At 44.3% G+C, this 14,940-nt stretch overlaps 1 protein-coding gene across 1 annotated transcript in view; it reads right to left on the minus strand.

The window, feature by feature from the left end:
* The window catches only part of LOC115253203 (uncharacterized), a 90,598-nt gene that overhangs the window by 22,157 nt on the left and 53,501 nt on the right, over positions 1-14,940 (minus strand). The window contains exons 7-8 of the mRNA XM_029850395.1: positions 1,353-1,512; positions 901-1,246 (exon numbers count right to left, since the gene is read on the minus strand). Coding sequence (XP_029706255.1) covers positions 901-1,246; positions 1,353-1,512 — 506 coding nt within the window. The remainder of the gene's footprint in view (positions 1-900; positions 1,247-1,352; positions 1,513-14,940) is intronic.

The following is a 14,940-nucleotide window of genomic DNA, read 5'->3' on the forward strand; positions in this document are numbered from 1 at the left end:
GTCCATGCTACATGTACACAATACAATTAATATTTTCTTTGTCTTCCTTGTCACAGGTGATGATCCATTCAGATAAGTTCACTTCACAGAGCCTATACGGTATTGTTATTATTATTGTTGTTGTTGTTGTTGTTATGATTATTATTGTTATTGTTGTTATTATTATTATTGCATCTATATAACTGTGAAAAACTGTCTAAAATGCAGGATAAAGCCTGTTCAGGTCCTTACAACTGTGGCTGCTAAATTATTATTTTAATGTAAGTGTATATGAAGCACATCTGCTTAATTTTATCCCATCTTCTAACAGTGAAATAGTTGCAGTTTTATTTCTGTCTTAATCAGCAGGAATCCACAAACTGGGGACGATGATCAGCCCCTGTCTGATCGTGGTCCCACCAACGTTATGGTCTCAGACTAAAGACTAAGATGATTAATTGTATAAATACTTGGAGGAATCAGAAATTACGCTATAAGATGCTTGTTCATGTGCAGCGGTTCCTCAGACAGACAACAGCATAAGGGATGTGCTGTTCCTGTTGGTGCTGATGAGGTTGGACCATGCTGTCAAGAGGATCCACATCAGTCTGGGGGAAACGTATGCTGCTGTAGTAAATGCCATTCTCCTCCGTGGGTTGATCTGTGATTTCCTCATGCACAGGACCGTGATTTACCTGACAATGAGGCAAGACACCGAATGTTGGTGTTATCTTTGTTTTAGGAAGATGGTTATAGTTAAGGAGCATCGGGCCACTTACCTCCTCCAACTTGAGGACAGTATTCTGGCTCAACTTTCCCTTTCATCTGAAATGAATGTTAAAAAAAAACCACGTGTGATACCAGTCACATTTGATGTGTGTTATGTGATTAACTCAGTTTACATCAGGTTCTGTTCTTCACCTGATGCAACAGATGACAAGTGAGGTGAAGACCAGGAGAGCAGCACCAACTCCTGCAGCTGCCGTCAGGGTCCATTTTAATGAGGAACTCTGAACTCTGAGTGTCTTTTCAGGAGATCTAACATCTCTCTGAGTGTTCACAGCACAGGAGTAGTTTCCTGCATGCTGAGTTGTGACTGCATCCAGAACCAGGTGTTTGTTTTGTTGCTCTGGCAGCTGTAGAAGTTGATCATTCAGGTACCAGATGTAGTTCTTGTTGTTGGTCAGAGGACACCTGGTGCTGCAGGTCAGTTTGACTCGATCACCTTCTGTCACCTCTGAAGATGGACTGATCTTGACTTTTATGTCTGATTCAAATGGATGGCAAAATGAGAAAATCTTGTATTTTGATGTGGCTCAGATACAAAGCTCTCTCGATTTAAGCTTGTTTTATATTTTATGATCCAGATTTACCTGTAACAATCAGAACAGTTCCGGGTTTCTTACTTGTGTTGTCATCTTGGTGCCTGAATCTGTATTCTGCTGAGTCACTTTGCTTCACAGATTTAATTGACAGTGTGTTAATCTGCTTCTCTTGGTCCTCATGATATGTAAAATGATCAGTTTTCAATACATTCATTCTCTCCGATTTTTTTCTGACTATTGCATCTCAAATTCATATTTACATATTTTTAACAGTAAGGATTTATGATAAAACCACATCAAAACTTTATCTTGTTTCTATGTTCAGGCCACGGGTTTGGTGATACTCACAGACTTCATCAGACTGCAGCTCCTTGACACCACTGACAGCACACAGGAAGTTGTCTTGAGAAGTGTTGGGTATTAGTTGTAATGGGTCTTTATGCATTTCTGTGTTCTTGTACCATTTAGTGTTTGTGGGAGGACAGCTGGTGTTACAGCTCAGTTTGACATGATCCTCCCTTGGAGTCTTTTCAACATATATTTCTGAGAGAAGATGGTAAACATAGAATCATGGTTAAAAGTAGAAAAATACAGATATCACATTGTTACATTGTCTCTCCCTAGGGGATGACCCAAGCAATAACTGTTTTCTTTTCTCTCGGAAGTATCCAAGAAGGCAGGTCTTCTTTCGCTCTCAAAACCCCCAATTGAGGCTTCTCTACCTTCAGACACCACACGACTTGCGCGTCCACCACCCACCTTACTAAAAGGGCGATCCAAAAACACTGGCTTGTGGGTTAAAGTGTATTCCTCCACCAGGATAGCTGCTTTAAAGACATCCGACGTTTTATGTTCATTTAGAAACGTGGACACAGCCTCGGGGAGACAATTCTTAAAGTCCTCCATCAGGACCAAGTGCTTTAACTCACCCAAATCCGTTACACCACTGGAGAGACACCAACGATCAAACAGGGTTTCTTTTTCCCGAACAAACTCAGTAAATGTCTGATCATGTCTCTTTCTCAGCCTCCGGAACCTCTGTCGGTACGCCTCCGGCACCAGCTCGTAAGCCCTAAGCACAGCCAATTTAACTCGGTCATAATCTCCACAATCATCGGGAGAAAGTGAGGAATATACCTGCTGCGCTTTACCATCCAGCACACTTTGGAGCAATAACGTCCACATATTCCGAGGCCATTTTAAGGTGGTTGCAACTCGTTCAAAGAGCACAAAATATTTATCCACATCCCCCTCATTAAAAGGCGGCACCAGACGGATATACTTGGCGACATCAAATTCTGTGGCTCTACCAGCTGCGCCCAACTCCATTTCTCGCATTCGAAGTTCGAGTTTCCTCATTTCCAATTCGTTTGCCAATTGGAGCTCTTTTTCCCTAATTGACAAGCGTTGTAACTCCACCTCAAGTTCCTTAAGTCTCACAGACTCACCCACTGAGTGAGGCACAGGCTCAGCAATTACTTTTGGTGCAGGTATGATTCCCCTTGCCACAAGTTGCGCACATATGTCCCGCACCAAAACCTGTTTCTTAGCCTGTCTATTTACCTCCAGCCCATAGTACTCCGCAATCGCAAACATGTTCTCTTTTGTGTAACTATGGATCGCCTCCACCGACGGAGCGTCCAAAAAGTCCTGGAGTTTAAACTCCATCCTATAGAGTTTATACACCCCAAACACAGCAGGTCACAAAAAATGGACGAGCCCCCAATTTATGTTACGACCCTACCTTGTGAGTAACCCGAAAGGTAAAGGGCCGCACATAAACCACACAACAGAGCGGGTAGACTTTCTAGGAGACTTTATGAGGTGGAGTCCCACAACAATATAGCATACAAACAGAAACACATCCCATCCGGCAGAGAACAAAACAGGGATAACAGAAAGGGCGGCCTCCTCTACCAGCCCAAAGAGGGACCGTCGGATAGGGAGCCGACCCTCTAACCCTAACAAAACCACCAAACCCTAACTCCAAACAAAGCCGAGGAAGCTCTGCCAGCGGGCGGATGCGGAACAAAATTCGCCGGTTAATGTGTTGGAGTTTGCGCCTTCAGCCGTTTACCCTTGAAATTAAACATGTGCGCGGACGTGACAACGTCTTGGCTGACGCGTTGTCGAGGCAATGACTCGACAATGCTTTGGATGACTTTTTTTCCTTCGCTCTCGTCTTTGTCTGCCCCTTTCTTTATTTGTAGTGAACCCTGTACTGCCATTTAAATTGTATTAGTTCAAGACTTTCCAGGGTCCAGTTAATTTTGGGTGGGGGTGTTACATTGTCTCCCCCTAGGGGATGACCCAAGCAATAACTGTTTTCTTTTCTCCCTGTGACCAGGTGTTCCTGGTGAGGCTAATTGGCCATTGTCCTACTTAAAGCCACAGATGCGGCGTGCTCGGGCTCTCTTGCTTTCCTGCCACTGCTGCTCCTGAGCTTACCTGCCTGACTGCTGATCCGTGGATCCCCTCACGCCCGCTGGCAGAGCTTCCTCGGCTTTGTTTGGAGTTAGGGTTTGGTGGTTTTGTTAGGGTTAGAGGGTCGGCTCCCTATCCGACGGTCCCTCTTTGGGCTGGTAGAGGAGGCCGCCCTTTCTGTTATCCCTGTTTTGTTCTCTGCCGGATGGGATGTGTTTCTGTTTGTATGCTATATTGTTGTGGGACTCTACCTCATAAAGTCTCCTAGAAAGTCTACCCGCTCTGTTGTGTGGTTTATGTGCGGCCCTTTACCTTTCGGGTTACTCACAAGGTAGGGTCGTAACACACATATAAACTGAAGAAAACCTGTGATATTGGAAGTGAGGGTCCTGTAAATGGGAACTACGTAACAGTAACAAAACACGAACAAATGAAGAGTAAAATGATGAAAGGATCAGTGTTGTGAGAGGCTTGATTATGAGTGATGGAGAAAGTGAACCTGTGGGGTATGTGATGTTGCAGGGTCCTTTCACTGAAGTGTGGTTGTGCAAACACATTCTCCCATCATTGTAGGACACCGTAAAGCAGGTCGAGGAGACCGACTCTGGGTGGAGAGAGAACTGGTTGCTGGATTAAGTTCAGATTAAATAAACTGCAGGATTACTTTGGTGGTTGAAACGCCAGCGAAACATAACTGACCCACTGTGACTGCAGGAGCTCTGAGAGCCTCGTAGCCTTTGATGGCGCAGGAGTATCTGACTGTTTTGTCACTGGTGACCATCTCCTGGTACCATGGAGACCTGTCTTGATAGAGAAGCTCTGAGTTCCTGTACCAGATGTAGGCAGCACGTTTTTCAGTCAGCGTACAGGTGGTGCTGCACATCAGTGTTCCCGTCTGTCCGTCTGTGGTGGGAAACACCTTCACCTGCAGGGCTGAGATGAAGAGAAAGATACAGAGAATTAGCACAAACTCGTCCCTTTCTCTTTAAAGTTAGTCAGTCATAGATTCTCTCGAACAAACGCACAAATAAATTATTACTACCTGAGTTGAGGATGAAACCAACAATGGCAAATACAAGTTTTGTTGAAAACATTGCTGTTTTTGAAAACATTGCTGTTTTCAACTTAAAATGTGTTTTAAGATTAATATAAAACTGCCCGTAATGGCAACAAAGTAAGAACATACAAGTATGATCTCTGCCACTGACGCTCTACTTATGAACTCAACACACATCTGTTAAAACAGGAAGAGAACTTTGTAAATTCAACATGTACCTTCTTATCTCCACTTCCTTAGAATGTGCTTTAAGGTGGATTTATAGACGAAATGACAGAAACGCGTGACAGAAACCCATCAGTTGATCATGTTTCTGTACCCCAGCAGCATCGGCACATAGCAGCATAAATAAAAGAATGTATCCAAATAATACATTTCCTGCGTATGGTAATTAGTCTGACTATAATTATAACTGTAACAACGGAATTACTGTACCATATGCTTTCTCAAAGAGTGAGGTTTTAGGCCTCATCTTAAAAGTAGAGGGAGTCAGCCTCCTGTACCTGGACAGGGAGCTGGTTCCCCAGCAGGGAAGACTAGTAGCTAAATGCTTGGTTCCATTCTACTTCATTCCTCATTCTACTTTTAAAGATTCTGGGTCCCTCAACAAAACCAGCATTCTGAGAGCAGCCGGTTCTATTGGGATTATCCAGGTAGGATGGAGATAGGCCTCTGATGACCTTGTAGCCCAGGGGAAGAATTTTAAAATCTATTTTTGATTTAATGGGCAGCCAATGAATAGAAGCCAGCTCAGGAGTCATGTGATCTCTTCTGTTAGTGCGGTCAGAACTGTAGCTGCAGCAGTTTGCATGAGTGTGAGACTTCTCAGCACTATTGCACATCCTGATAATATTGAGCTACAATAGTCTAGCCTGGAAGTAACAAATGCTTCATGCTGGATGCTTCATGCTGCATCAATATTTTCCAAATCTTTGCAATGTTTCTCAAGTGAAAAAAGCCTACTCTGTCTTATACACTAGTGTTTACTGAAGTAAAATGGGAAACATCAGCACATATTTCATATTGTATATTTCTAATATACATGTTTACAGTTACCCTTTATTAAAGTTTGGAATCCTTCCTTTGCTGTTAAGGTCTTCCAGGACTGTGCTTCTAACAGACCGAGATCATAGTTTTAAAGCTTTAGAGGACAGTTAGATGGTAATCGGGCGAGTCTGTCAAACGGTCTTTGGTTGGCGGTGAGGAGGAGGTGTGGAGTTTGAGTGAGTGTGAATGTGGTGATGAAGCAGCCAACACAAAGGGGAAGGAAGAGGGACTGCGTGGCATTGTTTTAGTTTTAGGCCACTAGGTGGTGCTAAATACCCGGGCTTCACTCCAGCAAAGACAGGATCATTGTCTTGGTCTGAGAATTCCTTTGTATTTTTTAAATTCCAAGAGTCATTATTTCTTTAAAATATGAAACATAAATTGTATATTCAAACACCTGTGATCACTTCAAAAGTGTTTTAGTTCTTCAACTATTCAAAATTCTACTGCCTTTTCCCTCTTTCCCACCAAGTCGTGATTGCTGTATAGCAACTGTGACTTATTATTGATCTGTCATATCTTTGTACCAGACCTCATCAGCTGGTGGAAAGGTTCTCTCCCCAGTTGACCCACATTTCCAACCCTCTCCAGCTCAGGCATGTCAGCCTCTTGTCTTTATCTTTTCCAGCACTTTTAATGACTTCTTGGAGGTATTGCAGATAATAATGCATGCTGATGAAAAGGGGTATGAGGAGCCAGAGCACTTCATGTCTCAACACAATTTGGGATTCTCGGGCAGGTAATCACAACAGTACAGTTCAAATATAAACACTCAAAGGAAAGGTGCAACTTTGTTCACTTTGCCAGAGATGTTGTCAAAATAATAGAGTCTACTTGCTGCATTCCACTGTAATCTATCTGTCAACTTTTGGCTTGATTCACAGGCTGCTTGTGGCAGCTTTGTATCAAAAATGTTTGATTTAGTTGTAAATGTGTGCAGCAAGCTGGCTTTCTTCGATAACACTGCATTTTTCATGTTACTTTCTGTCTGTTTTCGTTCCTTGTTGAGCCTTTTGAGACAGTGTTCTGCATCAATGTTCCTGAATAGTTCCTCTGCTGGCGTCTTTAAGCATGTAGGAGAAAAACCTCAAAATGCTGAGTGAAAACATCCCGTTAGTATCCCATAGTAAACATCTATAGAGCTAATTATAGTGGGATTCCCTTTAACAGTAGCACATAAACACTTGAACAAAGAAACAGACTCTCACTGTTCTAATGTGTGTTTCACATAAAGAGTCTGTGTTGTCCTAATTTGGAGTTAATATGATGCTTCCTCCTTCACCTAGTGGGGTTTCTAGTGGAATGGAATGATGTCACCTCAGTTTGTGTGTTTATTTAGCACTCACACAGAGACCAAACACTACCTCCATTACTCCCCTGTATTACCCTTCTTTAGACAGCGTGGCATTGTTTCCAAGCCAAAAATTACCACATCAGCAGCCCTCCAAATACACCCTACATCCTTCTCTCTCAACCTACCAACAATGAAGGAGAAATCCTTCTTTTGGAAGAGGAGAGAGGGGGATTTCTCATCTTTGCAGTTCCCAGCCTGGCCATAAATGCCGTGAGAGCTTTACTAATTGGTGTCTGAGCATGATTGGAAGAAAGAAGAGGAGTTTGCTTCTGTGTTTTTGTGTGTGGATTGTTTTTTTTGTGTGCATATTTGTGTTGTGTGTTGCTCTCAACCCCTTCTAACAACATATATATCCTATATTGTGCAGCTTGGATCCTCAAGGCTACATTTTAATGCTCTTGTGTCAACTGCTGCTCATTCCTAATCAAGTTCGCGAGGGTTCATTGGAGCTAATCCCAGCAGTTAGACCACAGCACGTTTCATTATGTCACTTGAAGGAACCACTTTTTCCATCAACCCCGTCCTCCTTTTCCGTGTGAAAATCAAAACACAGAAGTGCGATGGGGGTCCAGATGCCATGTGGGTAGAAACAGCACAATCAACACTGAATCTTTTTGAAAGGTGAGGCTGAAGGGTGAAACAGCACTCAAACTTAGACTACTGCACAAACTGCAGGGTGGGTGTGTTGCTTTGAGGTTTTGTCAGAGTGGAAACGTGTGTGTGTGCGTGTGCGTGTGTGTGTGTGTGTGTGCGTGTGTGTGTGTGTGTGTGTGTGGTATGAGGAGGTTTCATTAGCACTTCCTGATGAATCACCAGATGGAAAACACAATTACCTCCCTCACTGCCTCCCAATTATTTCCGCAGAGGAGGTTCAGGTCTCCCAGCTGAAGTGATGAACAATCGGGGGTGGATGGTTGCTTGAATCAGATGTTCCATGGGTAAAATACAACAGCCAAACTAGTTTTCTCCAACAGCCGTTAGCTTGGACACATGTCCCAGTCCCAATCTGAGTAGTTTATGATTGTCTCTTTACCTTATCACATCATACATCAGCTGGCAAATATTAAAGCCAGAGGTGAGAATTGGAGGAAGAGGAAAAGGGAAGAGGTGTTGACGTTCTCTTGCAGCAGACAGGGAGTAGGAGATGGTCGGATAGAAATGAGCTGAACTGAATTCATTCTGAGTTTAATTTTGATCCATTTGTGTTTGTCATCACCAAATGTCTGCAGCTCTTCAAAAGACCAATTTGGCTTCATTTGGCTGTTACACAGAAGTGATGAGCACCATATTCACCCCATCCCTTCCTCTGTCTGCTGAAACTGACGTGTAGAGGAAACTCTTTGTCTTTGCCGTTTGGCCAGACAGACGACAGATGTCAACAACTGCGCAGGAAGTCCTCACGCAGGATCTGAGATGTGATGTTTTGTCTCAAGGCTCAAATAGGAAGGTTGAGATGTGCAACCATGTCTATTTATTTCATATGGGGGAGGGGTTCATTCGGATAGTAGGCTGAAACATGCCTCAGTAATCACGCTGGATGCCCTGAAATGTGCACAGCGGTGTGGACAGTCAATGTTGCGAGCGTTCCCCGGTGTTTAATGTAACTTCAGTCAGAATGGTGGGAGGTCCTGCCCTTACTGCAGCCCCCCACTCCGACCCCAGTTAAGCTGGCTCTCTGTCTTCGTGAGTGCGGGTTGCCACAAGACAAGGGCCCTGTGTTTTCAGCCCTACATAAAGCTTTCTCTCAGACTTTTGGACAGACGGTCCGGTGGTGGCTGTGGGGTATTACGCGCAGGTAAATGCCGACATATTCGAGATGGTAATCCAGGATAAATCTCCCTTTGGCTGATGACCAAACATTCATGCGTTGCACAATAGGTTCTGGCAGGTGCCCAGCGGTGGATTTACCCTGGATTTAATGGAGAAATCCTTTCTGACTTTTTTTTTTGAGGAGCCTAATAATTAACGGCGGATGAAAAGAGAATGGGAGGAAAAGTGCATGAGGTTATTTCCACCATGTGCTCGGTTTCGTCAATAAATGCGCAGATAGCCCCTGAATCTCCGTCACATGCGGAATAAAAAGTCCCTCTAACGGTTGAACCCTTTTCGGTGTCGTGCTCCGACCTCTTCCACATCTCAAGTTCTGTATTTTCACCCAGTTCTCTCTGGTTCTTATTTCCCACAGTCTGGCAGCTGGGAGTTCTGTGTGTAACAAACACTGCTGAAGTTCTCTTAACCAAGGTCACCAAACTCTTGAATGGTGCATCCGGTCTTTGTACCAGACTACTTCTTTTAAAATAAAACTTGAAAGGTTAAAAAAAAGGAATACAGTTTTTTACAGGTTTATAAATAATATGGCTGTTGCAAGTGGGAAATAATGTGGGAGATACGTATTAGGGAGGAAAAGGAGGATAGAGGAGGATAGATAACATAGACAAAAACAATTACAAGAGACATCAATCTTATTGATAGAAAATTCCTAAATATAGAATTTGTTTTCAATTCTAATGCAATTTATGGCTATTTGTCTTAAACCATTTTTGCAAATTTACCACATATTACCAGTATTGATGCTCTAGCTCTCTCAAACATGCAGTGAATGAATTACATAATTTTCCCAAGCTATTGTGGAGTTAATTTATGGAATGTTACGAACAAATCAGCTTATCAATCAATGGATTCACACATTGGAGTAAATTATTGACCGAGCCACCTTTCTGTCTGGACCAGTGGCCCTTGGGAAACCTTGCTTGCACAGACAAAGACGGCAGATGAGCGACACAAAGACTGAAGACAAAACAGGAGTGAGGTGCGGCGGCGGCGGCGGTCTGGGAGGAAGTGACGATATCGTGGGACGAGTGAACACCACTGAAGACCTGAATCCTTTCTGACCCATTTCCCCTTCAATGCTCCTCTTCTTCTGTGTGTGTGTGTGTGTGTGTGTGTGTGTGTGTGTGTGTGTGTGTGTGTGTGTGTGTGTGCGTGTGTGTGTGTGTGTGTGTGTGTAAAACCCAGTATGTTGGACCAAAAACTCAATTAAAGAACATCGAGCTTGACAGGCTAAAGCAGGGGTGGGCAAACATTTTGATTCGTGGGCCACAATGGGTTCTAACATTTGACAAAGGGGCCGGACCAGGAGCAGATGGATGGATGGAGTGCTTTGGTAACCTCACCTCATTGGAGAAAAAATACACATCTTGGGATATGGAGAAAACATGTGCTTTAATTTCAAATGAAAATGAAGAGAAGCATTACAACAAAATATCTGACTTTGGAATGAGTCTTAAAACACTTAAAATCAAATGAATAAAATGTGCCTTTTTAAAAAAAATTAATAACCATTTCTATTTTAAAGCACTGAAAGTTCTGTTATCCTTCAGGATATCACCATCACTCTCCTCCTGACTGTCTTTTTTCTAGTGGGAAAACAGCAGAATTGCAGTGAAAATATAACATTAACAAGGTTTATTCATTTAATTTTTCAAATTTGGCGGGCCGGATTAAAACATTTAACGGGCCGCGTGTGGCCCCCGGGCCGTAGTTTGCCCATGCCTGGGCTAAAGCCATCACAAGGAAAATCTACATCAGTTCCTTTCCTCCTTTGCCTCCATCTGTACTTGATTGGCTTCTGTGCCTTCAACTCACACTCACACACACACCCACGTGCTTCATATATGTAGAAAAAGCCAGACTTGTAGAAACAGCGTGTACGTGCTCGTTTGAATGCATTAGCTGGGATTTCCAGATTCCAGCACTGCTTTATGAAACTTTAGCTCTGGAAAGTTTTGCACATTCCTTTAGCAATTTCCCGTAGTAAAACAATGTAAAAGAATAGATGCTAAATACTGTAATCGGCTATCTCAGTCAAAGGTATATCACAGTTAAGGATCTGGTTTCTGCTGTAGTAATATTTCCACTCATTAATCCCAAATTACAGTACACACATTAACACTGTTGGTTCCTATAAAATAGTTCTTTAAGACCTGGGAAAACTGATCTGTTGAGCTTATGTTCTGCATTTCCTCATAAATGTAGTCCAGCTATGACAATTGTATGATAAGATAACCTATAAGAAAGGGAATTTAGGCCACCAACCTTGTCTGGGGAAGGTTGCATAAGGTCAAGGGTATAATTTCCTTTAGTCTACAAAGTAATCGGGCCTCAGTCAGTCGGGACACTCTATAATGTGCTTTATTACTCAACAATTAAACATCCACACGGTAACTCAGCACACATGTAGTGGGTCTGAAATGGCCACATGTGGTTTGTTGTGTTGACAGGCACCCCCTCTTTTTCATTTTGGTATTTGGACCTTTGTATGGTTCGCAGAGGTCATTGCCGCTTTGGCACCGGTGGGTCCAGACAAACAGTCTACGCTCTGCTTTTGCTCTGCGCATGTGCAACGAATAAAATACACTGCGCAGCAGTAGCGTGAGCTAACAACTCTCGTGTCGTGTGTCTGGACCCACAGGTATGTAAAATGTACTATTTGTACAGTTCTTTTCAGTTAAACTATGTGCAACGAATAAAATACACTGCGCAGCAGTAGCGTGAGCTAACAACTCTCGTGTCGTGTGTCTGGACCCACAGTTATACCGTAGCTCAGCCGCTCAGCGCCCGCTGCCTGAGTGGCTCATGCTGCCGGACCAGAGACCCCTAGCTCTGGCGCCGGTAACATTTGGGGGCTCGTCCGGGATAATTGGCGTTTCTGCCTAGTGAAGTGAGTGTCGCGACGACGTGAAACGGTGCCCAAAGCTTCAGGGAAGGCTGCAGTCCAGAGCGTCATCCAGAGAGCGGAAGTCACCAGAGTAACGCCAAGATGGCCACTGTCACCCCACGGCGGATGCTGATCTTCAAGATCCAGAAGAATCTTTCATATTTGAGTACAGACCAGCTATTGGCAGTTGTGAGTTCAATAGACGATGGCAGCAAAACTCACGAGGTTAAAGATTTGAGTGAACCAGAACTGTATGACCTGATTGTGGACTACCTCAGGAGTGAGAAATTAAGTGCTATGGAAGATGAAGGTATGACTCAACTCCTTATCCTGAATGACATGCTGAGTGACCTGCTGGCCACAGACCCCGGTGGAAGTGAAGCTCGCCAGACTGCGCCGGAGACAGGACAGCCAGTGGAGGAGTCATCACCCCACCAGGAGCAGCTATCCACTTCACCTCATTCTGATCATCACGACACAGTCACACAATCCACCACAACCCCACACAACCACAACATTCCCACACAGTCATTGCAGATGAACAAAGACATTCATCCCCTTTCACCTACACCACTGGACAAAGATGCACACACTAACAGCCCATCACAAGACAGAGACATTCACATGCATCCAGCACCTTCACGAAGAGACAGTGGACTGCCAGCAAGGAACTTTGACACTTCCACAGTCACCAGGGCTTTCACCGCAGGCGTTGATGGATCTCCCCATGGTAGAGTAAGTCTGTCATCCAGCATGGGAGACCAGGTATTGAGGGTGAATGATTTTGCAGCTCTGCTCCCACGCAGAGAATTTAAGTTACATGGTGGACAAATCTCTGATGTTGGGTCTGATATGTCATACAGTAACCTTTGTAAACAAATCGAAGAAGGTATACAGGAAGGTTTTACTGAGTCAGAGGTGATTCGCACTGTGATGAAAATAATGAAACCAGGTACGTTCAGAGAAATGTTGACAAACAAAAGTGATTTAACTGTTGATGAGCTAAAGCGGTTTCTCCGCGCACATATCAGGGACAAAAGCAGCACTGAACTTTTTCAAGAGTTAAGTAATGCTAAACAACAGGACAAAGAGAGTCCTCAACAATTCCTATACAAGATAATGGGTTTAAAACAGCGTGTTTTGTTTGAGTCACAACAACCTGGTGCAGAGTTTAGCTACGACAAAAAGCTGGTTCAGGGCACCTTTCTTCACACTTTGTATCAAGGTCTGAATGAGAAAAATAACCATGTTCGTTATGATCTCAAACCTCTTCTCACAGACTCGCAGGTTAGTGATGACTTTCTTTTGGACCAGATAACTAAGTCTACCAGTGAGGAGACAGAGAGACTCAGACGCCTTGGCACAGTAGCTAAAAACCGACCAGTGACTGTGAGCCCAGCTCAGCTTGACTGTAGTGACTCAACTAAGCAGACTAGAGTTGACACTGAGTTACAGGCTAACCGTGCCGCTATTGAAGAACTGACTGCACAAGTGTCCTCCCTGACCAAACAGCTGGCTCAAGTGGTGAGGCCTGCTGACACTGCCATCCCTGTGAACACACACTCAGCCACAGCCCAGCCAATGCCACCAACATCTGAAGCCCGTGGCAGATGCAGCAACTGTGTTCAGCAGGGCAAGATGAGTTGCCCTCACTGCTTCGTATGTGGCCAAGCTGGACATCGGGCGGTCGGCTGTCTTCAAAGGAGGACGTCGGGAAACGGGATGAGGTCACTGGAAAAGGGCAGCCAGTGACCGCGACAGCTAAGGAACCCCCAGCCCAACCCAGCATGTCTAAGGCAGCAAGTCCTGTAAAAACAAAAGCACAGTGTCAACCACCAACAAAGAAACGCTTAGCACAGCTCATAGGAAAGCGATGTATGGTCTCATGTACTCTCAATGGTGTTCCTCTCCAGATGTTGCTTGACTCAGGGGCTCAAGTGACGATGGTGGGGAGAGGCTGGATGGAAGAAGCACTCCCCCATGTCGATATCCAGCCACTTGAATCCCTCCCTCTTGATGAGCCGCTGGTGATTTCTGCAGCAAATGGCACAGATGTCCCCTTTGATGGATGGGCAGATGTTGAACTCCAAATCGGTAACAAGCACTGTGGATATGTCACCATTCAAGTGCCAATGCTAATCAGCCAGAACTGTCTCAACTGTCCTCTCTTAGGCAGCAATGTTTTAGTTGAGATAATCAAAGAACAGAGAAGTGAGGTTGATATTTCTGCTTTATTAAAAGAAACCTTAAGTATAGATGACAGTGCTGTAGAAGCCCTAGTTGCTGCTTGCCAGATGTTGACCCCAGGTGAGACAGCTGTAGAGTGCAGGGTGAGAACAGGGAAGACGGGTTCCACCATTCCTGCAGGGCAGATTTGTGAGGTGAGGTGCAGAGTCAGGGAATGGCTAAGTGGTGGGGTTATGCTCTTCCAACCCGATGTAGTGAGTAACTGTCCTGAGGGGTTGGATTTGTTTCAGGCCTTAGTTGATGTTCCAAGTGGGTCCACAAAAATTGTCAAGATACCTGTTCAAAACCCCACTAAACATGACATCTACCTCCCTAAGAGAACAGTTTTAGGAACATTAGAGGAAGTTACTGAAGTTAAACCAGTGAACTGTTTTCCCGGTGGGTTAGAACCCATGTCCCCTAACACTGTTAGTACATCCTCAGCTCAGGTTAGCACAGACAAACAAAGAGGAACAAGTGAGAAAAACAAGACAGAGGACACAACAACACAGAGATGGCATCCCCCTGTTGATGTGTCGCACCTGGAGAGACATGAACAAAACATAGTCAGAGACATGTTGTATGAGGAGTCAGATGTCTTCGCCAAAGATGACTGTGACATTGGGTGCATCCCAAGCCTGCAATTGAAAATCCATCTGAAGGATGACACGCCAGTGCAGACGTCCTACAACTCTGTCCCGAAGCCCTTGTACAGGGAGGTGAAGGACTATGTACAAAATCTTCTTGACCAGGGCTGGATCAGAAAGTCTACTTCTTCCTACTCATCTCCAGTGGTCTGTGTTAGGAAGAA

The sequence above is a fragment of the Takifugu rubripes genome, chromosome 17 (genome assembly GCF_901000725.2).
Source record: "Takifugu rubripes chromosome 17, fTakRub1.2, whole genome shotgun sequence".
Classification (NCBI taxonomy): Eukaryota; Metazoa; Chordata; class Actinopteri; order Tetraodontiformes; family Tetraodontidae; genus Takifugu; species Takifugu rubripes.